Source organism: Pogona vitticeps, chromosome W (assembly GCF_051106095.1).
Source record: "Pogona vitticeps strain Pit_001003342236 chromosome W, PviZW2.1, whole genome shotgun sequence".
In the NCBI taxonomy this organism is placed as follows: Eukaryota; Metazoa; Chordata; class Lepidosauria; order Squamata; family Agamidae; genus Pogona; species Pogona vitticeps.
The window spans coordinates 2,608,141-2,634,985 of record NC_135798.1 but is presented as its reverse complement, the minus strand read 5'-3'; the positions used below and the strand labels follow the sequence as shown (position 1 = coordinate 2,634,985).

At 42.4% G+C, this 26,845-nt stretch overlaps 1 protein-coding gene and 1 long non-coding RNA gene across 2 annotated transcripts in view; both read right to left on the bottom strand.

Annotated features, from left to right (window-relative positions):
* The window catches only part of LOC144584997 (uncharacterized), a 259,478-nt gene that overhangs the window by 144,395 nt on the left and 88,238 nt on the right, over window positions 1-26,845 (bottom strand). The gene's annotated exons all lie outside the window — the stretch shown is intronic.
* Window positions 8,933-26,336, bottom strand: LOC144583015 (uncharacterized). The gene has a single exon (XM_078382389.1). It carries the CDS (start codon window positions 11,858-11,860, stop codon window positions 10,223-10,225), a length of 1,638 nt encoding a protein of 545 aa, XP_078238515.1. The 5' UTR covers window positions 11,861-26,336; the 3' UTR covers window positions 8,933-10,222.

Sequence of the window (26,845 nt, the reverse complement as noted above, 5' to 3'; positions counted from 1 at the left end):
ATCTCAGAGTGTGAGAAATTAAAGCAGCTAAAGGGAAATTTGCCTCATGATTTGATTGGAACGAAGCCAAAAGCTGTGTTCTGTGTCCAGACAGAGCAAAGCTCCTTGCCACTGAGGGAGCCTGTTACCATTGCTACTCAATCTGGAACAGTTACATCTGCTGATCAGGCTGGGGAAAATGGTCCTCTTGTGGAGGTCAAGCGCTGCTTACTAGTGAGAACGGATTCACAGTTGTTTGAAACCGCAGGGGTGGACGTAGAAATACTTGACCATCAGTATAGGGGGCTAAGGGATACTTGTTCCCAGGTGACCCTGTGCCATCCAGATATTATTCCTAGGGAGTATATAATCCCGAATGAGAGCCTAAAGGTGGCAGGGATTGAGGGACAGGTGATCTCACTGCCAGTAGCTGAGGTACCTGTGAACTTTCAAGGCTGGAGGGGAGTTTGGCGGCTAGCGATTTCATTGACTCTGCCAGCAGCCGTGCTCGTGGGAAATGACCTGGCTGAACATGTGAAACGGGTGCTAGTGATTACACGTTCACAAGCCACCACGGGGACAGTTCAGGGGGGTACTGGAGAGCCCGAGACGGAAGCAGGTGGGGGGAGTCCCGAAGCTGTGGTGGAAACCTTAACCACAGACAGCAGATTTGGCCAAGACCAAAAGGCAGACGCCACTCTCCAAAAGTGTTTTGAAAAGGTGACAGACACCCAGTTAACACCTGAAACCAAAGTGAGATTTCGTGAGGAAAAGGGAATTTTATATAGAGAGACCCTGAGGAATATCTCAAAAGGGGGAGATGGGATCAGAAGTCAGCTAGTGGTACCTGAAAAGTATCGCCCCATGATCTTACAAAGGGGGCACTCTGACATGTTTGCTGTGCACTTAGGGGTGAACAAAACACAGCAGAGAATCACACAGAATTTTTACTGGCCTGAAATAGGGAAGCAGATCAAGGAGTTCTGTAAACAATGTGATGTGTGTCAGAGGCAGGGGAATAACCGTGACAGGACCAAAGCGAAGTTGTGCCCTTTGCCTGTGATTGACACTCCGTTCAAATGTATAGGGGTGGATATTGTGGGACCTTTGCCCAAGGCCACAAAGAGGGGGAACAGGTTCATTCTCACCATTGTGGACCATGCCACGAGGTACCCTGAAGCCATACCCTTGACTAATATTGAAACTAACACAGTGGCAGATGCCTTGGTGGGGTATATGTCCAGGATGGGATTTGCCTCAGAAATAATCACAGATTTGGGTGCATCGTTTACATCGAAGCTCATGAAACGGTTATGGCAAATCTGTGGAATTAAGCACAAGGAAACCACTGCCTATCACCCCGAAAGTAATGGGTTAACGGAGAAGTTCAATGGGACTCTGATGCGCATGATTAGGGCTTACTTGGCAGAGAATCCAAACAATTGGGACCAGAAGCTGCAATCCCTTTTGTTTGCTTATCGGTCAGTGCCACAAGCCAGTACCGGGTTCAGTCCGTTTGAACTTTTGTTTGGGAGAAGGGTGAAAGGGCCACTCGATTTAATCAAACAAAATTGGGAGCAGATCACCCAGGATGACCCACAAGACGTTGTGACATATATAGACACCTTAATAAATGACCTAAAGAGAAACCTGGAGCTAGCAGCAGAGAATCTGCAAGCTCAGAAGGTCAGACAGAAAACTTGGTATGACCAGAAAGCCAGGGAGAGGCACTTTAACCCAGGGGAGGAAGTGCTTTGGCTTAGGCCCTGCAGAGAGAACAAACTGCAGCTCAAATGGGCAGGACCATACAGGGTCATTTCCAAGATGTCAGATCTGAACTACCTTATAGAGCAGGAGGAACACCGAGTAAGGAGGGTGGTACATGTGAATGCCCTAAAACCCTACTACAGAGGGGAACAGAGGGTTTTATTTGCAATAAAAGCAGCTGAGAGTGAGGAAGCTGAATTACCCTTCTGGGAGGGTAGAGGGGAAGTAAAATACAACCCAGATGAGGTAAAGATCAGTCCTGCACTCACCCAAGACCAGCAGCAAGAACTAAAATGCTGCTCACCAAATATCAACAGGTGTTTTCAAATAAGCCGGGGATAGTGAAGGGAGTGATGCATCGGATCCATACAGGGGATGCACCCCCGCAAGCAGTATCCCCATACCGAGTGACGGGACCCTATAGGGACAAGGTGCGGAAGGAGCTGGACGAGATGCTTAGGGAGAACATAATCATCCCCTCTTCTAGTCCTTGGTCCTCTCCGATAGTCCTAGTGGACAAGCCTGATGGGAGCATTAGGTTTTGTGTAGATTACCGGAAATTAAACCGCGTAACCACTCCTGATGCCCACCCAATGCCCAGGCTAGACAACCTGATTGAAACCATAGGGGGTTGTCGGTTCATTTCATCATTGGACCTAGTAAAGGGATATTGGCAATTAAGGATTGATCCCAGGGATCAAAAAAAGACCGCATTTTGCAGCCCTTTTGGTCTCTATGAGTTTAGAGTCCTGAGTTTTGGTCTCAGAAATGCACCAGCCACATTCCAAAGGCTGATGGACCAGACCTTAGCAGGGCTCAGTGACTTTACTGTGGCCTACATTGACGATATAGGGATCTTCAGCAATACATGGGAAGATCACCTGAAACACCTGGAGATAGTGCTGCAGAGGTTAAGTGCAGCAGGGCTAACAGTAAAGGCGAGCAAGTGTCAGCTGGGTAGCCCAGAAATAAAATACTTGGGTCACATAGTAGGGGGAGGAGTGATAAAACCCCTAGAGGCCAAAATAGAAGCCGTTCGTGATTGGCCTAGACCCAACACCAAGAAAAAAGTCAAATCATTTCTTGGGTTGGTGGGCTACTACAGAAAGTTCATCCCGAGGTTTAGCGAGATAGCGACTCCGCTGACCGATCTGATGCGGAAGAAGACTGATGACCGCATGCCGTGGACCAGCGACTGTGAGGAGGCGTTCCAGAGGTTGAAGGAGGCGCTCATCAATTATCCAGTGCTGCGTGCTCCAGACTTCGACCGGGAGTTCATCATCTACACCGATGCGTCTAACAGCGGGGTAGGAGCAGTTCTTTGCCAGGAGGATGAAAATGGTGACCAGCATCCAGTGTCCTACCTGAGTAGGAAACTCCAGAAAGGTGAGAGACATTTGGCAACCGTGGAAAAGGAGTGCCTGGCCATAGTCTACGTGATCCAGAAGGCCAAACCTTACATCTGGGGAAGACATTTTGTTCTGTGCACTGACCACTCACCACTGCAGTGGTTAAAGACAATGAAAACCCACAATAGTAAACTTATGAGGTGGGCTTTAAACCTGCAAGATTATGACTTTGAAGTGAAGTTGGTCAGAGGGTCAATGAACTGTGTTGCTGACGCATTGTCAAGACGACCCGAAGAATGAAGACGGCGAAGAAATATGGACTATGTGTATTTTGGTGACCAAAAGTTGAATGTACTTGTATATTAAACATGCTTGGTTTGTATCAATAAAGGTGACTTAATGTATTGTAAATGTTATTGTTTAAATGCCTAATTGATATGTTTAACTTAGAGTGTAAGTATAAGTAAGTATGGTATTGTATGTTAATGTATAACTGTTTTTGTGTGTTTTAACCTGGTTGTTTTTTGGAGAAAAGCACTTTAGCTTTCCCCCTACAAAACAACTTATAAAGAGGGGAGGTGTTACATACAGCACTGATGTTACCTGTCTGTCATGGGTTTGGAGGGAAAGTTCCATCCTATGGGGAGTGGAAGGCGGGACATCAGGGGGAGGTGCTGTACTGTATATATATATGTGGAGCTTGTGTGGAGAAGTTCGAAGCTGAGAAGAAGAAGTTGGAGTGGGAGTCTGTGTGTCATACAGGGTACAACTGTGTGTCAGTCAGTACCTACCTGATAGGTTCAGGTTTCTTTAAAGGTAGCCAGAACTGATAGGTTCAGGGTCTGTGCTTTAATTTAAAGTGTTCTGTGTGAACCAAACTGTTGTATGTATGATTGAGACTAAGCCACGTTACAGTATCTTATTTACTTGATCTTTTTATTCATCCTATTTGTTATTTAAATAAACCTTGTTCTTTTGTTTGTTAAAAATCCATCCCTGGTCTGTGTGACTTCTTATAGGGAATGGTTGGTGGCAGCTTAGTTATAGTGTGACACACTCCAGTAGGTCTGGGGTTGCCACAGAGAGACCCTGATGAATATCTCAAAAGGGGGAGATGGGATGAGAAGTCAGCTAGTGGTACCTGAAAAGTATCGCCCCATGATCTTACAAAGGGGGCACGCTGACATCTTTGCTGCGCACTTAGGGGTGAACAAAACACAGCAGAGAATCACACAAAATTTTTACTGGCCTGAAATAGGGGAGCAGATCAAGGAGTTCCGTAAACAATGTGATGTGTGTCAGAGGCAGGGGAATAACCGTGACAGGACCAAAGTGAAGTTGTGCCCTTTGCCTGTGATTGACACTCCGTTCAAATGTATAGGGGTGGATATTGTGGGACCTTTGCCCAAGGCCACAAAGAGGGGGAACCGGTTCATTCTCACCATTGTGGACCATGCCACGAGGTACCCTGAAGCCATTCCCTTGACTAACATCGAAACTAACACAGTGGCAGATGCCTTGGTGGGGTATATGTCCAGGATGGGATTTGCCTCAGAAATAATCACAGATTTGGGCACATCGTTTACATCAAAGCTCATGAAACGGTTATGGCAAATCTGTGGAATTAAACACAAGGAAACCACTGCCTATCACCCTGAAAGTAATGGGTTAACGGAGAAGTTCAATGGGACTCTAATGCGCATGATTAGGGCTTACTTGGCAGAGAATCCAAACAATTGGGACCAGAAGCTGCAATCCCTTTTGTTTGCTTATCGATCAGTGCCCCAAGCCAGTACCGGGTTCAGTCCGTTTGAACTTTTGTTTGGGAGAAAAGTAAAAGGTCCACTTGATTTAATCAAACAAAATTGGGAGCAGATCACCCAGGATGACCCACAAGATGTTGTGACGTATATAGACACTTTAATGAATGACCTGAAGAGAAACCTAGAGCTAGCAGCAGAAAACCTGCAAGCTCAGAAGGTCAGACAGAAAACCTGGTATGACCAGAAAGCCAGGGAGAGGCACTTTAACCCAGGGGAGGAAGTGCTTTGGCTTAGGCCCTGCAAAGAGAACAAACTGCAGCTCAAATGGGCAGGACCATACAGGGTCATTTCCAAGATGTCGGATCTGAACTACCTTATAGAACAGGAGGAACACCAAGCACGGAGGGTGGTACATGTGAATGCCCTGAAACCCTACTACAGAGGGGTGGGTAGCCCAGAAATAAAATACTTGGGTCACATAGTAGGGGGAGGAGTGATCAAACCCCTAGGGGCCAAGATAGAAGCTGTTCGTGATTGGCCCAGACCCAACACCAAGAAAAAAGTCAAATCATTTCTTGGGTTGGTGGGCTACTACAGAAAGTTCATCCTGAGGCTTAGCGAGATGGCGACTCCGCTGACCGATCTGACGCGGAAGAAGACTGATGACCGCATCCCGTGGACCAGTGACTGTGAGGAGGCGTTCCAGAGGTTGAAGGAGGCGCTCATCCATTATCCAGTGCTGCGTGCTCCCGACTTCGACCGGGAGTTCATCATCTACACCGATGCGTCTAACAGCGGGGTAGGAGCAGTTCTTTGCCAGGAGGATGAAAATGGTGACCAGCATCCAGTGTCCTACCTGAGTAGGAAACTCCAGAAAGGTGAGAGACATTTGGCAACCGTGGAAAAGGAGTGCCTGGCCATAGTATACGCGATTCAGAAGGCCAAACCTTACATCTGGGGAAGACATTTTGTTCTGTGCACTGACCACTCACCACTGCAGTGGTTAAAGACAATGAAAACCCATAATAGTAAACTTATGAGGTGGGCTTTATACCTGCAAGATTTGACTTTGAAGTGAAGGTGGTCAGAGGGTCAATGAACTGTGTTGCTGATGCCTTGTCAAGAAGACCCGACGAGTGAAGACTGCGAAGAAACCATGGACTGTGTATATTTTGGTGACCAAAAGTTAAATGTACCTGTTTATTGAACAGGCTTGGTTTGTATTAATAAAGGTAACTTAATGTATTGCAAATATTAATGTTTAAATGCATAAGTGATATGTTTGACCTAGAGTGAGTAAGTATGGGTTATGGGATTGTATGATAATGTATAGCTGTTTATGTGTTTTGATCCTGGTTGTTTTTTGGAGAAAAGCACTTTAGCTTTTCCCCCGCAAAACAACTTATAAAGAGGGGAGGTGTCACATACAGCACTGATGGTACCTGTCTGTCATGGGTTTGGAGGGAAAGTTCCATCCTATGGGGAGTGGAAGGCAGGACATCAGGGGGGATGAGCTGTACTGTATATATATTTGGAGCTGGTGTGGAGAAGTGGAGTGGGAGTCTGTGTGTCAGACTGAGTACAACTGTTTGTCAGATAGTACATACCTGATAGGTTCAGGTTTCTATCTAGGTAGCCAGAACTGATAGGTTCAGGGTCTGTGCGTTACTTTAAAGTGTTCTGTGGGAACCAATCTGTTGTATGTATATGATTGGGACTATGCCACGTTACAGTATCCTATTTACCTGATCCTTTTATTTACCCTGTTTGTTGTTTCAATAAACCTTGTTCTTTTGTTTATTAAAATCCATTCCTGGTCTGTGTGACTCCTTATAGGGAATGGTTGGTGGCAGCATAATTACAGGGTGGTATACTCCAGTAGGTCTGGGGTTGTCACAGCTGCTAACAAGTGTGTCTCTATTTTAGCCATGCACACCCAAGCTTCTCATGGTGGGATACTGAACGGAGCATGGTTCACACACCTATATCACTTTTTTAATCCACAATGTCAAGAAGCTTCCTTTGTTTCCAAAATGCTTCAGCTAGATTGTTGGCTTGGTCACAGGGACCAATGACCCCTCCCCACTTTGATCCTTTTAAATATTTGTATAGTTACCCTTGAAAGCTCTTATTGTCTTTTAAAGATGTAAACCACTGGTTCTTAACCTTGGGTTATCCAGGAGTTTTGGACTGCAACTCCCAGAAGCCTTCACCACCAACTGTGCTGGCTGGGGTTTCTGGGAGTTGCAGTTCAAAAACATCCGAGTAACAAAGGGTGGGAATCTAGGATCTAAACCACCCTTGAGTCCTTTCTAAGGAAAATATATTTCAAACAGAGAAACAAATATAGCAGAAATGTATTAGCAAGCTCTAACATATTGATGGAAATAGTAAAAAAATATAAAAGTTGGAATCCAGACTTCACACTTTGATTTCTCAGCCATGTTGTTCTGTGATCTAAGTAACAGGTGCCTTTGTTGCTCATTGGGTCAACTTTTATTCACATAAGGAACTATGGAGTTTGTCCGCTGTTTTGTTGGGATCTTTCCTTGGCCCTAGCAGAGGTTTATCCAATTCAGTATGCAGACAAGCAATGAAAAGAGAGTCCATTAAGGTAAAGAAAAAATTATATTGTAGCCATAGTCATAATGACAGAGTTGTCTTAGTTCAGTCCATTGGTCATACACGATAAAGCATTCAATATCAGTCCCTTTCCCGTAGCATATATCCAGAGTCCATAGCAATATCCAGCATCGTAAATCAGTCCTGCAGAGTAGCACCTTCATCTCTCCTCCTTCAACCTGAAAAAAGTGCTCAGAGGCTGTTAATTTTATTGCCCTTAGTGGCCAATCAGAGATTAGCTTCTCCAGGCTTCTACTCCAGCATTTTGTTTCCACAGGTGGGTTAAATCAAACTGGTCAGCTAGCTACTTGCACAGCTGAAGTAATTAATTGGACTCTTTCTTAAAAACTGTTCACAAACTTTGTTTATCAGTTCTTACAGGCCTATTCTAGGCCTGTCAGCTCAGACGGAAGCTGTTTCCACATTCTTTGCATTTGAAATGTTTCCTCTTTGTATGAGTTCTTGGATGAATAAAAGATTATTCCTTATAGTTCTATGGCCTCTCCCCTTTATGACATCTTTGATATCTACAGGTCAGAACTTCGTTAGGATACCCGACTCCACAGGAATCCTACAGAAATTTACAGACCACCCAGGCAAGGAGATTCTACAATTCATCAATCTTGTCACCACTGGAAGACATCTGACCCCCTGCCAAAAGCCCTCTCTGAGAGGTTGGTCCATCTCTACCTTTCTCTCTTCAGCTAGTGTGCCTCTCTCCTCCCTGATCTTTCTCCTCCCCCTTCCAACCTCTTTCTCTCCCCAATAGGAGGGTTTCTCCGGTCTTACTTCTCTCTGTCTTGTTTCTGCCTCTTCATGAGGTATCATCAAGTTCTCCCACTGTTTGGTCCAGGGATTCTCCATTCATATCCATTCCCAGCCTTGTGGGAATATCCTCTCCTTCTTTTGCCCTCCTACCTCTCCACCTTCCACTGTCTCCCTTGTTGATGGTTCCCCAAGATATATTTCTCTTCCCTCCTCCTGTCTTATTCCTTTCTTTTTCTCCTGCACCTCTGCTGCTACCCTAATGTACCTTTGCCCAGTCGATCCTTTCCTCTGATGGACCTTCTGCTTCCCTCACTGGAACTTCCACCTTAAGACACCCCAGGCTCTTTTTATTTCCTGACTTTCCCATCCCTTCATTGGCCTAAGCCTTTGGTTCTTCACCCGGAACTATCTCTATCCTCCTGGTCTTCTCTGTAACCCTTCTCATCTCTCTATCTTTCTATTCTCCCCATGGAGGTGTCACTTCTCTGACGAGTCATATGTTCTGTCTCTGGGGCTCCATGGGCTTCTCCCTCCACTTCTCAGGAAAGGACACACTCCAGTTAGGATGGGTTCAGCCTGACTTTCTCCGTCAGATAGACAGCAAGTGACAAGGTGTTTGAAGCTCATCTGGGCATCTCACAGGAAGTCTTTTCATTGTGCAGTGATTCAAGGCAATTCCAAAACTTGTTAATTCTGTACGAGTTTATTTATTTGCATCATTTCTAGACTCCATACTTCAATATACTAAATCCAAAAAAAATCTGTAAGGCACTCTTACAGGCATGAGGGGAAAATTGCCAGTAGAGATCTTTAAATCCAAACATCATACAGTTATGCAAAAACTGCAGGCTTACTTAAAATACATCCTTGCACCATGTAAAAAGATGCAACAACTTAAATTTAGATAATAGAGAAAATTTAAGACGTGTTTCAATCTAAAATGCAAACAATATTAAAACACTGGTGCTCATAATCTAGAAAGACAGAATACATCTTCAGAATGATTCAAACTTCTTAATACAATGATAAAAAATAAAAAAACCTTATTATTTTCCATGAAAGACATGCGAAAGTATCCAAATTTTAAAATAAAATAAATATATACAAAGTAAAAAAGCACTATTTGGCTGTAAGTATGTTAAGAAACAGAACATTTTGTTCTCTCCCAGCCATCTGTAAAATCCATTGGTGGCTATCAATGCCACACTGTTATCTTTTCGCTCTTCCAAGGACTTTCACCTGGCATCATGAAACCAAACATCTATAGTTCTCCATTACTTTCTAATGACACTTTGTGTGAGATCTCTCCCAATATTTATATCCCTTTGTTCTGCATCAATCAGCAAAACCAAGTTTTCCCAAGGCTTAGATTTCCCAGACTCCGAGAAGCTCAGATGTTAAGGATCAAAGGATTTGGTTACCTCCGACCCAATGCAGTCCAGCGCCCAAAGAGACCGGAGCTTGAAAAACAAAACTTTACACTCCTTCCAACAATCCCAATATATTTGTTCATAAAAAAATAAGTAATACAAAATTCATTGGCACCCTCTTTAAAATTCATTTGCTATTATTAGGAGGATAAAGACTCATAAAACAAATGACAGCTTTTCTCTCTTCACTACGTGCTTTTCTTTCATCAGTTAGCCTTATAACATCCATCCTTTTCTCTTTTTACACTAATTTTGTTAAAGCTTCCATTGTACAATATATGCTTGTTCTCATTTTTTTTAGCAAAACGTTCCACATTTATTTTGTGGTATCGCTCTGTTAATTAACGATAGAAATAAAACACATCAGAAGTGGCACTTCAAAATGCACTCCATTGTTTCACTTTTTCTCTCTGTTTTGCATTGAGTCAGCTTTTGGTTGCTTAATCTTTCCACTGGAAACAAGCACAAAACTGAATGAGCTTCTTATGCGTTTTTTTAATTATTAGGAGCTCTGAAGAACCCTCTTTCCACATTCCATGCCTTTCTATGGTTTCTCGCCAGTGTGAGTCCTTTGATGTAACCTAAGTTCACCACTGTGACTAAAGCTCTTTCCACATTCCATGAATTTATGTGGTTTCTCCCCAGTGTGAGTCCTTTGATGTGACTTAAGATGACTACTCTTCCTAAAGCTCTTTCCACATTCCATGCATTTATGTGGTTTTTCCCCAGTGTGAGTCCTTTGATGTGACCTAAGGTGACCACTCTGACAGAAGCTCTTTCCACATTCCATGCATTTATACGGTTTCTCCCCAGTGTGAGTCCATTGATGTGACTTAAGATGACTACTCTTGCTAAAGCTCTTTCCACATTCCATGCATTTATGTGGTTTCTCTCCAGTGTGAATTCTTTGATGTAACTTAAGGTCACCACTCTGACTAAAGCTCTTTCCACATTCTATGCATTTATGTGGTCTCTCCCCAGTGTGCGTTCTTTTATGTTTCCTAAGGTTACTACTCTGACTGAATCTCTTTCCACATTCTATGCATTTATGTGGTTTCTCCCCAGTGTGAGTCCTTTGATGTGATTTAAGATGACTACTCTTACTAAAGCTCTTTCCACATTCCATGCATTTATGTGGTTTCTCCCCAGTGTGAGTCCTTTGATGTAACCTAAGGGCATCACTGCGACTAAAGTTCTTTCCACATTCTATGCATTTATGTGGTTTCTCCCCAGTGTGAGTTCTTTGATGTAATCTAAGGACACCACTGTAATTAAAGCTCTTTCCACATTCGAAACATTTATGTGGTTTCTCCCCAGTGTGAGTTCTTTGATGTAATCTAAGGTCACCACCCTGACTAAAGCTCTTTCCACATTCCATGCATTTATGTGGTTTCTCCCCAGTGTGACTTCTTTGATGTGACCTGAGACCACCAGTGAAACTAAAGTTCTTTCCACATTCCATACATTTGTATGGTTTTTCCCCAGTGTGAGATCTTTGATGTGACCTAAGGTAGCCACTCAGACTAAAACTCTTTCCACATTCCATGCATTTATGTGGTTTCTCCCCAGTGTGTGTCCTTTGATGTAACCTAAGGGGATAACTATGACTAAAGCTCTTTCCACATTCCATGAATTTATGTGGTTTCTCCCCAGTGTGAGTCCTTTGATGTAACCTAAGGGGATAACTACGACTGAAGCTCTTTCCACATTCCATACATGGATACATTTTCTCCCCCGCATGTGTTCTTTGATGTCTACTGATGTGACATGCATTTACGTCATTTCTCTCCTGCATTATTCCTTTCATGTGAAGTCCATGCATGGCCATTCCAATTTTCAGTTCTCTGTTTTCTTGCTTGATTATGAGTTCCTGCCCAGGTTGCCCCAGATGTTGCTGGGCAATTCTTCTCCTGTCCATTATCATCTGGTAGATTAGAAAAAGAAGAGAAACAATCACTTCCAAAATCTGCGGGAAAAAGGAATGAGGTGTTCGGGCTCCACCTGAATCACAGAGTAGGAAGGAAAGACAGCCAAAAATGTGAGGGAAGAGAACCAGGGAGGGGAAGATGCCAGACCTCAAGATGTTCCTTTGGGCTTGAGGTTGGAAGGCCTCTTCAGTGAGCGACCATATGGAGGGAGGAGTCATGAAGGGAGGATCATTTCTACACCCAAGTAAGTACATCAATTTCAAAGTATATTAACTTTTTTCCTTCTCACATTCTCCCCAATGATTGTACTTATTTTTCAAGAAAATTCAAAAAGAATTTCACAAAGTTGATTAAAGAGGAAACAAATAATTGAATTAAAGCATTTTTAGCAAACATGAGTAACAAGGGGGGGAAAGACAGTGTTAGAAAGGAAGTGTAAAAGTGGATGAATGCATATACATTATTAGACTCGAGAACTGGTAAAGAGAAGTTAGTGGTCAATGCCGGGAACTGACAAAGTCTGCAGAGATTATTATTCAGAGGGAGAAGAGAAAGGACAGGTCCACGAAAGGGATGGGATGTAGAATTCATAAAATGCTATTACAGGTAGAGAATCATCAGGAATTTCTGAAAACAGGATAGAAAGCAGAGATGGTCAGGGAAGTAGGTACTGAGGTAATAGAATCTTAGAAGTGCAGAGCTAGAAGCGAAGTCAACTCCAAACTTCTGCCTCCAGAGTTAGGCACTTAAACCAATGTGTATGGAAAGAGGGGAGGGAAGAATTTGATAAACCACATCTGAGAGAATAAAAGCAAATATTTAAACATTGAAATTCAGAAGGTATTTGACCCCAACTAAATTAAATATTACACATTCTAAATACTGCATATTACAGTAGTACCTCAGTTTACAAAATCAATGTGTCCTCCAGGACATTACGTAATGCGAAAAATACATAAACCAGAATGTGGGTTGCCATAGCGATGGCAGCGCTACAAACCTCCAGGCACAGTGAAACCTCCTTCACAAAGTAAAAGAAACAAGGGGAAAGACTATTAAACCGAGGCATTATTTTGAATGGATTTCCGTTCGTAAACCAGAAATTATGTAAACCAAGGTGTACATAAAATAAGATACTACTGTATCTCAAATGTATTGTTCTTGGAAGTGCTACTTGTTAAACGCACAGGGCCAGCTATTTATTTATTAAATTTATACCCTGCCCATCTAGACCAAGGGCAACTAAAAATAAAAGAGGAATAAAAAGAAGATAATAAAATAAAAATATCAATGGTAATATAGTTGAAGATGGAGGGGGGGAAATCAAATGATGGCAGGAGGGAAAGCCTTCCTAAAGAGCCAGGTCTTACGTTTGCTCTTAAAAACACCCAGCAAGAGAACCAGACAGATCTCGGAGGGGAGACTGTTCCAAAGGTGAGGGGCTACTGTCTTTCTCTGTGGGCCTCGCTCTGCATTGGGCCCCTCAGTCATCCTTCCTGGCTAGAACAAGTGGTTCGGGTAAATCTAGGTAGGAGGAGGCATTCTGCTAGATATTGAGGTCCTAAACTGTTTAGGGCTGTATGTCATCATCAACACTTTGAAATCAATGTGGAAATGAACGGGCAGCCAATGCAAGGCAGCCAGAGTGGGGGAAATATGCTGATATTTTCCCATCCCACTGAGAAGTCTGTCCACCACATTCTGTACCATTTGAAGCTTCTCCATCAATCTCAAAGGTAGTCCCAAGTAGAGCGCATTGCAGTAGTCTAATCTCGAGACTGCAAGCGCATGGACCAGAGTCGTGAGCACCCTGACATCAAGATAAGGACACAGTTGGGAAATCCACCAAAGATGGAAATAAGCGGAGTGGACCACTGACACCATCTGGGTTTCCATGGTGAGCGCCGATCTGTATGGACCTCCAAGCTGCAAACCTCACTCTTCGTGGTGAGAGTCACTCCCCCAAAAGAGATGGAGTTTCCCAAACCACCAATGGAGGGGCCAACTGTGAGCAAACACGGGTCCAAAAACACGTGTAAGCCTGGACAGAGAGCAATCAGGAGTTTGCACATGCTAAAATGGGCTGAATGAGTCCAAATTCAGCTAGCCATGCTACAACACTCCTTCTCACAGGTCTGCCCACATAAGAACACCCTTGTACTCTCAGATATTATTATGAAAAGGTCAAGTGGGCTATGTAGTCCTTAGACTTAACATGCACCACTGACGGGACTCTAAGTAAGCTAGGCCGAGGCAGCACTCTCAGATGACCCCATGACAAGTGTACTGTTCAGGAAAACCAATTGAGTTTTATAATCTTTATTTTATTAAAGAATAAGCATGTTACTAAGTATCAAAGCCAAATTAAACCAAAACAAATAAACTAGCATTGTGCTGTTTAGTTACAAAGATGTAGTGAGGCAAAGAAAACATGAAAAATAGAAAAGTGTTCAAAAACCTTACAAAAACACAAAAACATTAAAAAGAATAAAAACAGTTCCAGTCCAATAATTCATTAGTAAAAACAAGATAATCCAAGTAGGTTATAAAAAGGCTATAGTCCTCAGTGATCCTGTAGAACAAGAATCCTGTACTAAAAAGAAAAATTCAGTAAAAGTCCCCTTATCCTTAGAAAAGTCAAGTCCATTAAATGTACCATAGTCCTTACAAAATTAAAAGAGCATAGTCCATATGGAGTATTCCAAGAAAAGAAGTCCCTAAAGAATATTCCATAGAACAGTCCATAGAAAATAGTCCATGCATAGTCCTTAGGGAAAAATCCCATAAGTCCAAGGATAATCCAGTATAGTAAAGGTTAGTCCCATGTGTCACGAATGAATGAAGAGTCGGTCTTGAAAGACAATGTCCATAGGCAAAAAGTTCCTTTTTCAAGAGTAACTGGCAAGGGCTCATCGCACCTTCCCACGATGTCATCCAATCAGAGTTCGTTACTAGGCAAACAGTCCTGTTGCACCACATGACTTCTTTCTCATACGCACCAGATGTTATTTGGGTTACGGTGGTTTATCAAAGAGTCACAACAATTCCCATCTATCTAATCACACAGAGTCCTTTCTCAGGCTCTCAGAATAACATTCTCTCTGCTCGCCTAGAAAACAACTTGTCAGCATAGCAAAGATACTTTATACAAAGAAACAAGATGGAACCTCTCTGGCTTATTTCTTAATTACAAAAACCCATATGCCTTAAAAGATTTTAACTCAAAAACCCATCTCATCACACCAACCACCCTCAGGAGCTCCGTCTTATCTGGGTTCAGCCTCCGTCTATTCTCTTGCATCCATTGCAGTACAGCCTCCCGGCAGCGCTGAATGGACGGAACGGAATCCACTGTGGTTGGAGAAAAGGAGATGTAGAGCTGGGTGTCATCAGGCAGGTGGAGCTCAGGGGTCTCCACACATGAATGAGATGGTGGTGTCAAGAGGAGGGGCTTAGATTCATTTGGCACTCGGGAATTTTTTGGGAGAAGTGGGCTTGTACAAGAGGGAGGGGCTTCACTTGAATGAACACAGAACTGAACTGCTGTCGCGTAACATTAAAAAGGTGGCAGAGCAGCTTTTAAACTGAATCCCGGGAGAAAATCAACAGGAGCCGAGAGGTGTTCATTTCGAGACTCCTCATCCCTGTGGAATGAGGGTGGAGAGGATAGAGAAAAACAAAGTGATGATAGTGTAGGAATTAGTATGATGAATTTGGTTATGAAAGCTAGAAAGTGATTTACTGATGGAACATGTAGTTACAAAGTTAGCCTAAAAGAATCCATTTTGGTCTCTGTGTGCTTTAGAATGGAAAATTTCCAAAGACAGTTTCTCCTTACAACTCTGCTTCACAGAAATGGTCAGGCTGACCTCTTATCTCGTTACCTGGGTAACTGAAGCCTGGTCAGCTAGCGAAAGACATAACATTCCAGGAGTTCTCATGAGAAGAAGGAGGGGGGAAGTAAGTTCCAGCAGCAAGAGAGAGAAAAAGAGGGAGAGAAGGGAGTCAAGATGGAAGACAGCAGAAAGACACAGATGGAACTCTTTTCTTTTTAATGAATTTTAAATGAGGACTTTGCCTAATAGACTGATGGATCTTGGTATGTTGTTGATTTCATTATGGACAATTGGATTTACAGTATTATTTTAAGATGTACATTTTTGCTTAAGTTAGAGGGGAAGCTTGCCTTTCCCAAATTCTTTAGTTATTAAGTTTGTTATTTTTGTTTATTCTAGAGGAGTCCAGTTTCTTATCAACTGGATGGGATGGAAATATGTAAATATGCCTTGCTTTGCATGAACTTTATTCTTTCAGAACTTTATTTTTCTAATAAAACAAAATATGCTTAAGATCTCGAATTTGGCTTCTTGAATAGAACAGATGCTACAATAATCATTTGGTTTACCTAAATTGATGTACTTTATAAGGCCATGTAGAAGTAATGCTACCTTTGGGTCCAACATATTCCTGAGTGCTAGGAGAATTGGATTCCCTAGAACTCACGTGTGTGTCTTGGTTCTCAATGAAATTGGGTCAGACTTGGTGAAAGAGTGAAGTAGCTGCCCTAGGGTAAAATTACTGGACCCTGTTTTTGCCTGTTAAAGGAGCTATTCACTCAGAATCCTCTCTGTCCCGCAGCTGAGTAGTTTCTCAGGAAACTGCCGGTTTTAACAATTAGGACTGGGAGCATGATGGGATGGAAGGAGTGTGATGAGATGGGATATATGGTTAAGATTGTGTATTGAAGATGGGTTATGTAATAATGAAAAATGCAAGAGAGGTTCCATCTTGTTTCTCTGCACAAATGATTTTTACAATGCTGACAGTGTGTTTGCTAGTGAGAACTGGGAGAATGCTTTTCTGAGAGCATGAGAAGGAAATACTGTGATAAGATAGATGGGTTTTGTTGTGACTCATTGCAAAACCTCAGAAACCCAAATAACATCTGTTAGCCATGGGAAGGAAGGTTGGGTGGTACAGCAGCACTGTTTGCCTAACAACATGGAATATTCTCGACACCCTCATGGACTATTCTAAGAACTCTTATGGATTACCCTTAGGACCACTCGTGGATTATTCTTAGGACAATATGACTGAATCATCAGAATGGGATATTTCTTTTACAGGATTTTTCTTTCGTACAGTATTTTTCTTTTTACAGGATAATGATGGACTTTGGACTTTTTCCTACCTAATTGGACTATTTTGTTTTTTTCTGATGGATTATCTGATTGAACCAGAGGGAAGGCTTTTTCTTATTTGCCTTCTGAACTTGTTTTTATTTGTTTCATTGGATTTTTGAATTCTTTTTACTATTTTTGAATACTTGTATATTTTTCATGATTTTTTTACTTCACTACAATTTTGTAATTAACCAGCATAATGTTTGTTTGCTTGCTTTTGCATAAGTTGACTTTTCTTTATGGAATTTACTTATTTTATTAATAAAACAATGATTATAAATATTAATTGGTTTCTTGAACAGTAAACTTGTCATAGATCATCTGATGGTGCTGCCACGGCCTTGCATACTTAATGAGTCCTGCCTGTGGTGCATAGTAAGTCTAATGACTACAAAGCCCACATGGTTTTCTATCAGAAATATTCAAAGGTACAAGGATGTTCTTATTAGGGCAGACTTGTAAAAAGGAGGGTTGAACACGCCTAGCTGAGCTATAGGACTCTCTCAGCACACTTTAGGGTGTACAAACTCCTGATTACTCTCTGTCCAACCATCTGCGAGTTCTCTAGGGAACCGTGGGTGCTGACAAGGAGAAGCAAACAAGCTGCCCTTCTTGAGGGACCCCATAGGCAGGTGTTTTTAGGCAAATGCTCGAAGCGTCTGAGCAAAGATGAGAGAACTGGGACATTTTATTCATTTTAACTTTTTATTTACTTAACTTTTATTTGGAGGGTAGATATAAGATTGATAGTGTTAACCCTGAAAATCGAGGCAATTCTCTGGTAGAGGCAGCAGACTAAGACACGAGACAACCAGCTGTATAAGATGCCAATTATTTATTAAATTACACAGCTAGGGCCCAATCTCTTAAAAGCAGAGAAGAGCCCCGAAGCACGGGTGCATAGATGTTTTATAGGGATACACACAAAGGGCCATAAACAGTTAGATTCTGATTGGTGTCCTGAACCCGAAACTTTGGATCTCTATGCCCATTGGCCCTAAATGTTCTGTGGGTCTGACTTATTGGCTATACCTGAATGTGCATATGATACGCATGCCCCCTTGGCATTAAGGTTATGAATTACTCCAATGGCGACTATGTGTCTGATTTGACAGTACCCAGATATTAGTTATCTCTGCCGTTTTGTTTATTGTTACATTTCTTTTGTTTCCTGGGCTCCATGTATATGGCCTTCAAGTAACAACTCTTCCCTTGGTGTCAAAATGGAAGTGCCTTAGCTTCCTCCCTACGCATACCAAGGGTGCCAATTATCTCCTTAATTGCCCTCTGAACAGGCCTGTTGTTTTGGGAAGTGAAAGTATTGTGTTCTGTTCCTTGGGGCAATATCTCTCAGCTAGCAGATGGAAGGCCATTGAGGCACTATGTGTTTTTATATGCAAGGATGTGTCTGTAAAGTTAGCACCCTGGTGTGATTGTGGCAAGGGTCGGGAGAAGAGATCCAAGTCAGGGTCAGTCTACGGTAAAAGCAGTTTCTAATACAGATCCATTCGGATACAGATACATTCAGATACATATGTATGGATAAAAGATACATAAAGTTACACAAGTATGCGTGTGCAAGACGTTACAATAATTAAGTTGTATTGAAAGTAAATACAATTGCTGCGTTGTGGAAGAAGGAAAATCGGGGTTAACAATAGTGACCATAACAGAAACCTGGTGGGATTCGGAGAACCAATGGGATACTGCAATCCCAGATGATAAACTCTAGAGCAGGGACAGGGAGGGAGTGTATTGGAGGTGTGGTGGCCATCTAGGTCAAAAAAGGGGTAGAATTCAGCAGAAATGGAGATGGATGGTGGGTATGACTCCATCACAGAATCACTGTGGGTTAAACTGCCAGCCCAAAGGAGCAATGTGATAGTAGGGTGGGTCTTGCTATCATCCTCCAGCTCAAAAACATGAAGGGGAAATGTTGGGAAAAACTTGAGGGGGAAAATTTGAGAAGGGGATAGAAATCAGGGAGGTGTCCATGATTGTAATCATGGGGAACTTCAATTATCCTCACATCAATTGGGCCAAGGCATGCTAGGGTCAAGAAAGAGAGACCGGGTTTCTTTACATGCTAAATGACTATGTCTTGGAGCAATTTCTCATGGAGCCCTCCAGAGGACTGGTGACTCTGGATCTAATGTCCTGTGGTGCTCAGGACCTGGTTAGGGACAGGAATGTCACTGAGTCACTAGGGAATAGTGACCATGCTGCCATCGTTTTTGCCGTGCATGTTGGGGGGAGAGTGTCAAGCAAATCTGGCACAAAAACCCTTGATTTCTGAAGGGTGGACCTCCCTCAGACGAGGAAACAAGAAAGAAGTTGAAAGGGAAGTTTTCAAAAAAAAAATCTCAAGAGTGCATAGTCTTTTTAAAACAACAGTAGTAGAGGCCCACAGGAAGTGTATACCGCAAAAAAGGAAAGGGGGGGCTCAACTAAGTCCAAGAAAGTGCCAGAATACTTAACAATCAAAGTTACAGAGGACTTAATGGGAAAGGAGGGATCCTTCCGTAAATGGATATCCTTCCCAGATGAGGAAAATAAAAAGGAACATAAATTCTGGCAAAAGAAATGAAAGAAAGTGATTAAAAAAAGGCAAAGAAAGACTTTGTGGAACATATGGCCAGCAATATAAGGGGGAATAATAGAAGCTTCTTTAAATATTTTAGGAGTAGGAAACTTGCCAGAGAAGCGGCTGGCCCGCTGGATGGTCAAGGAGGGAAAGGGGAGCGAAAGGGGGACTTAGAGATTGCAGAGAAATTAAATGAGTTTTTTTGCAACTGTCTCCACGACAGACGACTTTAGGCAGATTCTGCTTCCCGAACGGCCCTTCTTGAGTAATGAATTAAATTAGATATAAGTTACTCTACTCGAGCCACAGGTGTCACCAGGAGGTCTTCTCTGGAGGCCTGGAAATGGTCAACAGGGACTCAAATGGGAAGGAGCCTTTTTCCAGCAGTAGATGTGGCAGAAGCCTATAAAGAGATTCACACCTTGGTAGAATTTGTATATAAGACTTCAAGAGCCATAGATCTCTTGGGGAATGTCACTAGGAAAATACAAGTAAAATTAAAGGCTGAAGTAGTTTCCCTGAAGAATATGGTTTTGCAAAAGAGGTTAGCCACTTGTAGGATGCTCCTGCATCATGGCGGCCTGTGTGCATATATAAATCAAACACGTTGTATATACCATGATGCCTCAAAAGGACTAGCATGGGATCATAATGTGTTTGTTTGTTTGTTTAGTCGTTTAGTTGTGTCTGACTCTTTGTGACCCCATGGACCAGAGCACGCCAGGCCCTCCTGTCTTCCACTGCCTCCCAGAGTTGGGTCAAATTTATGTTGGTAGCTTCGATGACACTGTCCAACCATTTCGTCCTCTGTCGTCCCCTTCTCCTCCTGCCTTCACACTTTCCCAACATCAGGGTCTTTTCGAGGGAGTCTTCTCTTCTCATGAGATGGCCAAAGTATTGGAGCCTCAGCTTCAGGATCTGTCCTTCCAGTGAGCACTCGGGGTTGATTTCCTTTATAACGGATAGGTTTGTTCTCCTTGCAGTCCAGGGAACTCTCAAGAGTCTCCTCCAGCACCACAATTCAAAAACATCAATTCTTCGGTGGTCAGCTTTTTTTATGGTCCAGCTCTCACTCCCATACATTACTACTGGAAAAATCATAGCTTTGACTATGCGGAATTTTGTTGGCAAGGTGATGTCTCTGCTTTTTAAGATGCTGTTGAGGTTTGTCATCGCTTTCCTCCCCAGTAGCAGGCGTCTTTTAATTTCGTGGCTGCTGTCACCAACTGCAGTGATCAGGGAGCCCAAGAAAGTAAAATCTGTCACTGCCTCCATATCTTCCCCTTCTATTTCCCAGGAGGTGATGGGACCAGTGGCCATGATCTTAGTGTTTTTGGTGTTGAGCTTCAGACTCTCTTTTGCACTGTTTCACCCTAATTAATTTCTCCTCACTTTCTGCCATTAGAGTGGTATCATCTGCATACTGGAGGTTGTTGATATTTCTTCTGGCAATCTTAATTCCGGCTTGGGATTCCTCCAGTCCAGCCTTTTGCATGATGAATTCTGCATATATGTTAAATAAGCAGGGACAATATACAGCCTTGTCGTAATTCCGGCTTGGGACTCCTCCAGTCCGGGCTTTTGCATGATGTATTCTTCATGTTATGGAGGATAAAGGCCACTTATGAACAAATTTCATTTAGAAAACAAGATAGTTTGGGGAAGCTGTTAACAGACGCTGTCTGCTGTCATATGAGATATTTTAAAATAATGCTTTGCTCACAGAGACTGGCTTGATGCCACAATGAGACAGCAGCAGGAGGACAGAGCTCTGTCCCCTGGGCTGAATTCTGACCTATTTGGGACACCCCAGGGTGTCGAAACCACCCCGGAGAGGTGGTGAACTGGGGGGGAAGCCTGTTGATCATGGGGGGGGCGGTCTTCCCCGTTTGATCCAGGAAACTCCCTAATCAGCCAACGGGCAGAAACAGGCAGGTTTTTTGCTTGCAAGTCGTCGGCAGCCGACAATAAGAGAAGGAACAATCAGCTATTCAACATCAGTGTTACTATCAGGTGAGATATATTTTTTACAACTAATTGCTTATGATTACCCCTGGAGAAGACAATTCCTATATACAGGAAAAAAAGGACCTTCTATCAATCTCATCAATCATAGAGTGGCAGAAAATCTGGAGAGAGGGATAGTTTTTGCAAAGAATATAATTTAAAGATTAATGGGACATTAACCACTCATTTAAATACATTTAAAATATACTTTAAGAGTATTATAATTTGGCGTTATAAATCTTAAGAAATTTTCTCGTAAGTTATTACTAGTTAAGTCTGGACTTATCTCATGTTTTGACTGTTTGAAGTTTTTTGGCATAATGCCCAGAATAGTGACCTTGAGTACTTTCCTGCTGTTTAAAGCTTGGAATCCTGTTTTTTTTTATTATTTCTTTTTGATTTTTTCATGCCTGGCTGGACAAATTAACCCTAAAGTGGATCTTTTTAAACTGTACTCTGGGAATTAGTATATTGGGCCAAAGTGAACTTTTTGGAACCACCTCCAGGGACCTGGAATTTCAGTTTTTACTGATGCAGAAATGCGGGAACTAGGCTACCAGGACATGGATAGAAACACTGAATTGGAGTGTGATATTTGGGGTGCTGAACCACAGTTTAGGCCTATTTGGCCAAAGTAGATCCTCTGAAAACTGCTCTGGGAGCTGGAAGTGTTTGTGTTTGACTAGCTGGCGTAAACCCGTGGGAATTAGGCCATCAGGCCATGGATACAACCATTGCATTGTACCTTGGTACTCTGGGGGTTTAAATTTTGGTTCAGGCCTATTTAGCCAAAGCAGACTCTTTGAATTGACTCTGGAGACTTGGAATATCTGTTTAGCTGGCATCAATTTACCAGGGATCAACTAGGACACAGATACAATCATCAAACTGGAGTGTGAGACTTGGGGGCTTCGAATCTTGGCTTAAGTTCTTGGGCAGCTGGAACAGAATGGCACAACAAGGACAATTTTGGGATGAAACAAAATCTACCCTTCAAACAATACTATAAATAGTGAGATCCCACTACCAAGAGGAAAAAATATTCAATGAACATCTGAAGAATTATAGTCAACAAGAGACAGGGAATAACGAAGAAGGAAATGAGAGTGTACCGGATGATGTGTGCCAATCAAAAGAGGAGCTGGAGGAAATTAATGGGGAAAACCTAAGAGAAACCACATCAATCTTGGATCCGACGAGAGTATTAAGGGAAGACAAGGGGAGAAAATCAGCAAAATTAATTTTAAAAAACCTGGAAGATCTATTGAAGATAGACCAAATGCATAAAGATCTAGTGGAGATAAATGAGATGCACAAAATGGTTTCAGAGGGCATGAAAGATGGCAGAATGCTTAGAGAGACAGAAACAAAAAGTGAAAAAGGAGAAATGAGAGAGGGAATTACTTAGAAAGATGAAAAAGGGGAAAATAGGAAGGGGGCCCTTAATGTTGAAAAACATGTATATATCTAACTTCGGGAATTGTAAAGAAGCATATCCTTTATATTAAAAAGGAGAATTAAATTGAAATAAGGGACCTCTAACCAGGGTAAAAATGTAATATGGTGGCTTTTCATTTTAGCTTAATTAAACTAGATATAAGGTTGGGGCATGGAGCCGGAACTACTTTTATTAAGAATGTTATTCAAAAGATGTTGAGAATATTGTACACTATGAAAGTAGTATTATGATAGTAGCCATATTATATACTAAAATACGTACATGAACGGTTTGAATGTTTGAAAGATGTCTGGAATTTGGGGGGACAACTGGGAAGACACTGAGGTGTAAAAATCAAATAATTGTAAGCAAATTATGTAACACGATGTTTGATAAGCACAAACCAAATGTAGATAGAGTGAAAAACTAATAAAATGTTTTTTAAAAAAGATAATGCTTTGCTGACATTAGCAAGATTGCTGGAACAATAACCACAAAGGCCTTAGACAGTGAAACATCTGTGGGACAAAGGCTGTACTCATGGTCAACTGTGCAAAACAGGAAAAAGGGAGGGGGATTTCCAGGTCGAGCTGACCCAATATGCTATGACATATATTCTGATATAAAGCTGCTGATGACATATCATCTAATCTATCAATCATAAGTGAATACAGGAAAAGGGGGTGGGTAATCGGGGTTGGACAATGGGGGATGACGTAGCCAGAATGTGAGCTTATTGGCTAATTGGCTGGTAGGACAGGGAGGGTCCTAAACTATATAACCTTATGCTGCTAATGAATCCGTTGGAGTCTTCAGCGTGTGGTACCCCGTTGCCTACCTGGAGTTCTCCCTGCTGCTGCAGTTGCGTAATAAAACTTCTTCTTTCATTTACCTCAGAATTTGACAGAGTCTTTATATACTCTGGGTGGATATTTCAGTAACATGCATATAAGCAGGGGGACAATATACAGCCTTGTCATACTCCTTTCCCAATTTTGAACCAATCAGTGGTTCAAAAGACAATGTGTTAGCAGGTTCTAAAGTCTGTGACTAAGGGACAAGTGTTAGGACCTTCAAATTTCCATCACAAAGTCCATTGAACCACTTGATAAAAATAAAGCATTTGATGGATTAATGGAACATCTCCACTGGCAATTAGGACAAACTCCTTCAGCCCAAAGGTGCTGCAATCCCTCAAAACAAAGAACTTGGGTTTGATCCTGATTGTAGTCAAAGTACAAATCCAGCATTCATATAGGGAATATAGGAAGACTGACTCTGCCCAAGATTGGCACAAATATCTCTCCCTAAAAACTCAATTAAGGAGTTGTGTAAAAGAAAAAAGGCAGACATTTATTTGGGAACAATGGAGCAAGCTCCAACAGGCAGTGACCAAGAAAAAAATGAACCATTTGGGGCCATTGTGGCCAGCTTCTCCAGGCTAGAAGTACAAGACCCTGCCGTAATATCTCCACAAAGTTGGGTCCAATATTTTTCAGACCTTCTTTTTGACAAAGAGCTGTTAGACCCCTTATGGATTGCTGCCTTGTTGTGGCGAAGGGGCACCCAAGACGGACAGGTCATAGTGGAGAGTTGTGACAAAATGCGATCCACCTGGAGCAGGAACAGGTGAGCCACTCCAGTATCTTTGCCAAGAAAACTCCATGGACAGAAATAAAAGGCTACAAGATATGATGCTGGAAGATGAGCTGCTGAGGTCGGAAGGTGTCCAACATGCTACTGAGGAAGAGCGGGGGACAAATAGCTCCAGAGCTAATGAAGTGGTTGGGCCAAAGCCGAAAGGATGCTCAGCTGCGGATGCGCCTGGAAGTGAAAGGAAAGTCCGATGCTGTAAAGAAAAATACTGCATGGGAACCTGGAATGTAAGATCTATGAACCTAGGTAAGCTGGGATGTGGTCAAACAGGAGATGGCAAGAATCAACATTGACATCCTGGGAGTCAGTGAACTAAAAGGAAGGGAATGGGAGAATTCAATTCAGACGATTATCATATATACTATTGTGGGCAAGAATCCAGTAGAAGAAATGGAGTAGCCCTCATAGTGAACAAAGGAGTGGGAAAAGCTGTACTGGGACACAATCTCAAAAATGATAGAATGATTTCAATATGAATCCAAGGCAGACCTTTCAACACCACAGTAATCCAAGTTTATGCACCAACCACTGATTCCTAGTGGTAGTTTGTTGGCAAGCAACATTTGCCAACAAACTACCACTAGGAATACAGAGTGACAAAAAAGATAATGCAAATAAAGAGTACTGCAATCAATATTACTATTGATATCAGTTATTGATAGTATTCCTCTCAGAAGTTTACTAGCAATCACAAAACCAGAGAACTCATAATCAGTTCAATCCTGTGCATGTTATCCAGGAGGAGGTCCCAGTAAGTTTGGTGAAGTTTGCTTTCTAGGATTCAGACTCTTTTTGCCACCTTCAACCTTTCCAGACTCTAGAATTCTGAGCTTGAGGACACCACACACCATTTTGTGTTTTGATTTCTCCAGCAATTAATGTTCAACTGCTACCATGACCTCAACTTTGGCCAGAGGAAGACCTTGTTTGGAGGACTAGCAGTTCTAGGGCGTTTCAAAGCCCACACGTTACCCAGCTGGAATAAGAGATTGGACTCAAAATGAAGTAGAAGCGTTGAATCGAAAAACATGGAAACTAATGAACATGCATCACATACTACATCCAAAAAATGATGTGGACAGATTATGTTTATCACGAAAAATTAGATACCATGGATTACTGCAAATGCAGCCGGTAGTAGAGAAAGAAAAAAGAAGCTGAAATGATTACATTGGCAGAAGCAGAGAAAAACTACTGGAACACAAATGGGGTTTTGAGATCTGGAAGTGGGACTGGGCCAACATGGTTCAAAAGGGTCTGTGACATGTACCATGATGTCACCTGCCTGTCTTGGCTAAGGCTGGAGTTTCCTGGCCTATGGCAAGGCAGGAGGTGGGTCTTATAGGGGTGGAGCTTGTATATATAAGGGGGTTGTACAAGGAGGAAGAAGGTTGTTGGGGAATGGGAGTATGAGAGGGTTTGGTATAGGTTAGGTAACTGTGTGTTAATAAGTAAAGTACTGTGCAGGGTTAAGGTCTGAGAAATATAGTTTTAATAAGTGATTCTTTTATTCATTGATCTACATTTTATTTTTGTAATCAATAAAACATTATTTTTATTAAAAAACCCATACATAGTCTGAGGTGTCAGGTTTATGTGTGGTTGGTGGCAGCGAAGTACTGTGTGGGTGTGTGTGTGAAGGTTCGTGGCCTGTCATCTCGTGTGGTGACATAGGAGGAGGTGGCAGTCGCGACAGGGTCCTTTGAAGGGAGGGTCGACCAGGTGGAAATGAAAGAACCTGCCCGGGAAATAAAGTGCTGGAGAGCGAACGGAGCCTCCATGACACGGGGCTGGAGTCGATGATCCAGAGGGTCCCTTCCCGCTTGGCAGTTCTAAGAGGACGGGGTAGACTCCAGAAGCGACATCTCGCACCAGTGAAGTTATTTCTAATGCACCTCTCTAGTGGAAAAAGAGGTTAGTTTCAGGATTTCTGAGGGCTCTGGAAGAAACTTGAGGCATTTTGGGATATATAATGAAACCGGAATGATTGCTAGGCAATCCGTAATCAAATCTCCAGAGTTAGCCTTACAAATTACTTTACGGAAGGGCTGAGGTAAATCTACTTTATACACCTTTTATAGGCTATGTGTTAGATGGCCAGAATATTACACTAGAGGAAGAATTATCAAAAAAAACTTCAGGCATCCAAAGGAATAAAAGCTCCCCAGCCGCCGCCACCAGGTTAATTTATTTATTGAGGAGGGAGAACCTTTCATAATTATTGAGGAGTAGTAAAGCTAATATCAGCCTTACATTTGGGGGGATCATGAGCCAGGTTGAAATGTGAACATTTTAAGATGTTCCCACAGGTCCACTCGGACGTCCCTGACTAAAATACCCTTGCTCTAGGCGCGATTCAGCCAAGGCTTCA

What these genes read in the sequence shown, in the direction of transcription:
- LOC144583015 (XM_078382389.1), bottom strand. Translation starts at nt 11,860, where the DNA reads ATGTACTTACTTGGGTGTAGAAATGATCCTCCCTTCATGACTCCTCCC.